At 43.5% G+C, this 5,572-nt stretch overlaps 1 protein-coding gene across 1 annotated transcript; it reads right to left on the minus strand.

Annotated features, from left to right (window-relative positions):
• Positions 1-255: 255 nt before the first annotated feature.
• Positions 256-1,100, minus strand: LOC132064195 (uncharacterized). Its single transcript, XM_059457105.1, has 3 exons — positions 987-1,100; positions 416-746; positions 256-323 (listed from the first exon to the last, which is right to left on the minus strand). Exons 1-3 carry the CDS (start codon positions 1,098-1,100, stop codon positions 256-258), a joined length of 513 nt encoding a protein of 170 aa, XP_059313088.1.
• Positions 1,101-5,572: the final 4,472 nt, after the last annotated feature.

Consider the following 5,572-nt stretch of genomic DNA (forward strand, 5'->3'; position numbering starts at 1 on the left):
TCCAACAACTTAATTTCCTTAATTCACTTGCCCTCCAGTCCTTCCACATCTTTTTATATGGACTCAAATCCTCATAAACATAAAATAAGCGCATCTAATCTCATGTACCTCCTAAAGGGTAACTCAAATCTCAACATACGAAACTACAGGGTTTAACATTCCCCCCTCCCCCCCCCCCCGCCCCATTTTAAAACATTCATCCTCGAATGTTAGAATACTTAAGGTATAATCATGCATTTCAAATTTTATAGAACTTTAGTAAAGTGTTTTCTGCAATTGGAGACTTGCTAATTTCCTGCCTGCCACACTTCCAATTTGTAAGTCTGCCATACTCAACGGCACATAAACATGCAGTAATTAGAATAATATTTCGCATCACATTGACTCTCATAGGGGTTTTAAATATGACTTTTACCTTGTAAGTTATTTGCGGATACAATACAGCCTTGAAGGGATTCCTTCTTAATAGTATCACCTGTGACAGGGAATAAATGGGGATACTTGGACATAATTTCTGCTTCGGCATCCCACGTCATCTCTTCCCAATCTTTACTCCTCCATAGAACCTTCACTGAAGCCACCTCTTTGTTTTTGAGTCTGCGGACCTGTGGATCAAGAATAGCAATTGGTTCTTCCTCGCATGTCAGATTTTCTGTAACTTGTAAATCATCGAAAGGTACGATTTTGGAGGGATCTCTAATACATTTCCTCAACATGGACACATGAAAAACTGGATGAACCACTTGCTGTTCTGATGGAAGCTCGAATTCATAAGCCACCTAGCCTACCTTTCGGACAATCTTATAAGGCCCGATATATCGGGGACCGAGCTTCCCTTTCTTACAGAATCGCATCACTCCCTTCATAGGTGATATTTTCAGAAACACCTAATCACCTACCTGAAACTCCAATTCTCATCATCATACATTTGTATAAGATTTCTGACGACTCTGAGCCGTGCGTAACCGTTCCTGAATATGCTTTACCTTCTCAATAGCTTGATGAACAAGGTCTGGCCCGAATAAGTTTGCTTCTTCGACTTCAAACCATCCGGAAGCAGACATACAGTTCCTGCCATTTAAAGCCTCATACGAAGCCATTTTGATACTGGCGTGATAGCTATTGTTATAAGCAAACTCTATTAGAGGCAAATGATCATCCCAACTCCCTTGGAAATCCAAAGACACAGGTTCGTAACATATCTTCCAAAGACTGAATAGTCCATTCAGCTTGCCCGTCTGACTGTGGATGGAAAGTCATACTAAGATTTACTCGAGTCCCAAGCTTTCCTGAAAAGATTTTCAGAACTTTGTCGTAAACTGAGTGCCTCTGTCTGAAATAATTGACAGCGGAATGCCATGAAGGCGCACAATCTCCTTAAGATACAGCTTAGCATAGTCTTCAGCAGCATAGGTAGTTCTTACTGGCAAGAAATGGGCTGATTTAGTTAACCTATCAACGATTACCCAAATAGAATCAAATTTGCGACACGAAAGGGGCAACCTCGTGACAAAATCCATATTAATCTCTTCCCACTTCCACGATGGGATTTCCATTTCTTGTAATAAGCCACGGGGTTTTTGATGTTCGATCTTTACCTGCAGGCAAGTGGGACATTGAGCTACAAGGTTAGCAACATCTTTCTTCATACTATTAAACCAATAAAATCCCTTGAGGTCATGATACATCTTGGTGGATCGATCCGGGATGAACTGAATATCGAGAGTGGTGGAATTCTGACATAATCCTGTCTCGAAGCTCAATTACATTTGGAACGCACAAACGACCTTGATATTTGAGAATCCCATTTGAATCCAGTTCAAAGGCTGAGATTTGATTTTTTTGCACTCCTTCCTTAATGCTAGATAAAACTGGATCTTCATTCTGCTGATCCTTTACACCCAAGGCAAGAGTTGATTGGGATATATTCTGTAAGGTAATCCTAGAGTCTTCTGAATCCAGCAGATGAACTATCAAATTTTTCAAGCGATAAAGCTCTCTGGTCATTTCCAACTTTTCCGCTGGCAAATGCAATAGGCTACCCATTGACTTGAGACTTAGAGCATCAGCAATGACATTAGCTTTGCCAGGGTGATACAAAATCTCAGCATCGTAGTCCTTTAGCAATTCAAGCCACCTTCGTTGTCTCAAATTCAGTTCCTTTTGCTTGAATATATATTGAAGGCTTTTATGGTCTATATAGATATCAACGTGGACTCCATATAAGTAATGCCACCATATCTTCAGGGCGTGAAACACCGCTGCTAATTCCAGATCGTGGGTTGGATAATTTTGCTCATGTTTCCGTAACTGTCGTGAGGCATAAGCGATCACTTTACCGTTCTGCATCAATACACACCCCAGGCTTATGCGTGACACATAACAGTATACCGTATAACCCTCAGTGCCTTATGGATGGGTAAGAACCAAAGCGGATGTCAACTTATCTTTCAATTTCTGGAAGCTCCGCTCGCACGCTTCTGACTATTGAAACTTGGCCCCCTTCCGAGTTAATTTTGTAAGGGGAGCTGCTATGGAAGAAAATCCCTCAACAAATCACCGGTAATATCCAAAGAAGGCCCAAGAAACTTCGAACTTCCGAAGCGGTCGTTGGTCGGGGCCAGTTCTTAACGGCCTCGATCCTCCGATCATCAACTTTTATACCTTCATCAGACACAATATGGCTTAAAAAGGCCACTGATGTTAGCCAAAATTCACATTTGGAAAATTTGTCATACCGCCTTTGATCCCGCAATGTTTCCAACACCTTTCGGAGGTGATCAGCATGCTGCGACTCCGAACGAGAATATAATAAGATATCATCAATGAACACTATAACAAAAACATCCAAGAAGGACCGGAATATGGTGTTCATTAATGCCATAAATGCCGCAGGAGCATTGGTCAACCCAAAAGACATAACTAAGAATTCAAAATGCCCATATCTCATTCGGAAAGCTGTCTTTGGAATGTCTTCCCCTTTTACACGTAATTGATGATATCCTAACCTTAAGTCAATCTTCGAGAAGCACTTGGCGCCCTGTAGCTGGTCAAACAAATCATCAATTCTAGGCAGCGAATACTTGTTCTTAATAGTCACCTTATTTAATTGCCGATAGTCAATACACATCCTTAGTGAACCATCCTTCTTACGCACAAATAATATCGGTGCTCCCCACGGAGACATGCTGGGCCTAATGAAGCCCTTATCCAAAGAAGTCCTGCAATTGCACCTTTAATTCCTGCTACTCAGCAGGGGACATGCGATAGGGTGGAATAAAGATGGGTTGAGTGTCCGGATACACGTCGATAGAAAATTCAATTTTCCTTTCGGGAGGGAGACCTGCTAATTCATCGGGGAATACATCCTGAAATTCATTAACTACAGGAACGGATTGCAAAGTTGGTTGTTCGGCTTCGGTGCTTCTAAGTCGAATCAAATGCTAAATATAACCTTTGGAAATCATTTTTCATGCCTTAAGTTAGGAAATAAACCTACCCTTTGGAGCCGGAGTATTGCCCTTCCATTTGAGAATTGGCTCACCCGGAAATTAAAATTTCACAGTTTTGGACCAACATCCCACATTGGCATAGCAAGAGGCTAGCCAATCCGTACCCATGATAGCTCAAAGTCCACCATTTCTAGCTCCACTAAATCAGTCAAAGTTTCACGATCACATATCATAACCACACACTTGTGATAAATTCGTCTCGCAAACAACGGGTTCTCCGACCGGAGTAGAAACTAAGAAGGGCTTGGATAAAGATTCAGGCTTAATACCAAACTTATCAGCAATATAAGGAGTGATATAGGATAGTGTGGAACCCGGATCAATCAATGCATAGACTTCATAAGAACAGATGGATAAGATACCTGTCACAACATCCGGGGACGACTGCAGATCCTGCCGCCCTGTAAGAGCATAAATATAGATTTGGCTGCTACCAGAACCAGGCACCTGACCTCTTCCCGTACCTCTACCAGTTGGAACTAAAGAACCTTGCCCAGAAGGGCGAACAGAAGATGAAGAGCCTGCAATCGAACCTTTTGGCTGTGCCGAACCGCCTCCGCCGCGAGTCGAACAGTCTCGCATAACATGATCAGGCTGCCCACAAGAATAACACACCCCCATACCCTGGTGACACTGGCCAAAATGGCCCTTATCGCAGTGATCACAACGGGGCAGTGAGGGCCTTGCCTGGCTCGATTCTCCCTTATGAGAAGGAACTGACACCCTCGAACTCTGACCCAATCCAAAATAAGTGGGTCGATCATAACGCTGCCTCAGAAACCGAAAGGAGGCACTAACTGCTGAAGGGGCTGATCTTCTCTAAGAATAGGGCCTATAATCTTCCTGATAAGCAGCTAAATAACCTGCGGATCTGGATCGCTTATGACCACCCCTATTCAGGCCTTGCGCTGTCCGCTGTTGACGCTTGAGGTTCTCCAAATTTTTAGCATACTCCTGGATGCGAGCAATATCCATGCCACCCTGTAATGAAGCCGTCATACAATCCTTAAACAAGTGAGGCCTAAGTCCAATCACAAAGCGATATACCCTATCTTCCATGTCAGCTACCATTATCGGAGCATATCTAGCCAAGGAGTTAAACTTCAAACTATATTCTCGGACGCTCATATTGTTCTGATGAAGTAATAGAAACTTATCATCCCTAGCCCGGCTAACCTCAGCGGGCAGATAATGATCTAGAAAGGCCCTGGTGAATTCGGACCATACTGCTGGAGTATCCAGGACTTATACCATACTGCGGCCACATCCCACAGTCTTTAGGAAGCTAGCTCTACTGATTCTGTATCAGAAGCATGCATTACCCTCAAAGCGCGGCCCATTCGATCTACAAAGTTCTGAGGATTATCTTTCGGGTTTTCCCTCATGAAAATTGGAGGGTCAAAAGTAAGAAAGTCACACACACGGGAACTAATAGCCCTGTCTAGAAGGCCAGCCTACCGCTGAGTCTGGGTAGCCAAAGAATCTAGTCAATAACTGGACTGAATCTCGCAAGTCCTGATCTTGATTAGCAAGGGTAGGAGCTGGTGGCTGAGGAGCCGGAGGGTCTAGAGCTCTGTCATGCTCTTCAGTAACTGATGGAGTAGAAGTAGCATGTGAGGGAGTAGCTCTTTGAGGCTGGCCATGCCCTAGCTCGGCTGGAGATACTCGGCTTGGGCCTTCCTCCACAAAGGCCCCATATTTTGCTGGCCTTTTTCTTTCTCTGAGGTATCGCTGAAATTTAAATTGGAAAAGATTAGATAATGTCATCCTTACTTGGCTCTATCGCACGATCTAGATCATGAAGAAGAGCGTCTTCCTAAATGCCCTATAGACTCCTGGCTATTGATATGGTGCATGACATACTAATAACCAGGACTCTACTGGACACGGCTCATACACATCCCTAGGACTGAACTGCTCTGATACCAACTTGTCACACCCCGACTAGGAGTATGACGGGTTCCGCCCCGTAAGTCGAAAATCACCTGACTTAACAGGTACTTTAAACGTCATATATCATAACTCAAAGAATGCCTGCACGTAGAAAAAGCCCAACATAG

This window comes from Lycium ferocissimum, chromosome 1, assembly GCF_029784015.1.
Source record: "Lycium ferocissimum isolate CSIRO_LF1 chromosome 1, AGI_CSIRO_Lferr_CH_V1, whole genome shotgun sequence".
NCBI lineage: Eukaryota > Viridiplantae > Streptophyta > Magnoliopsida > Solanales > Solanaceae > Lycium > Lycium ferocissimum.

Coding starts and splice junctions, on each gene's coding strand:
- LOC132064195 (XM_059457105.1), bottom strand. CDS start 1,100: ATGGCTTCGTATGAGGCTTTAAATGGCAGGAACTGTATGTCTGCTTCC. Junction 747..986: donor TTCATCAAGCTATTGAGAAG/GTAAAGCATATT, acceptor CCATCAGAACAG/CAAGTGGTTCATCCAGTTTT. Junction 324..415: donor ATCCGCAAATAACTTACAAG/GTAAAAGTCATA, acceptor TGAGTATGGCAG/ACTTACAAATTGGAAGTGTG.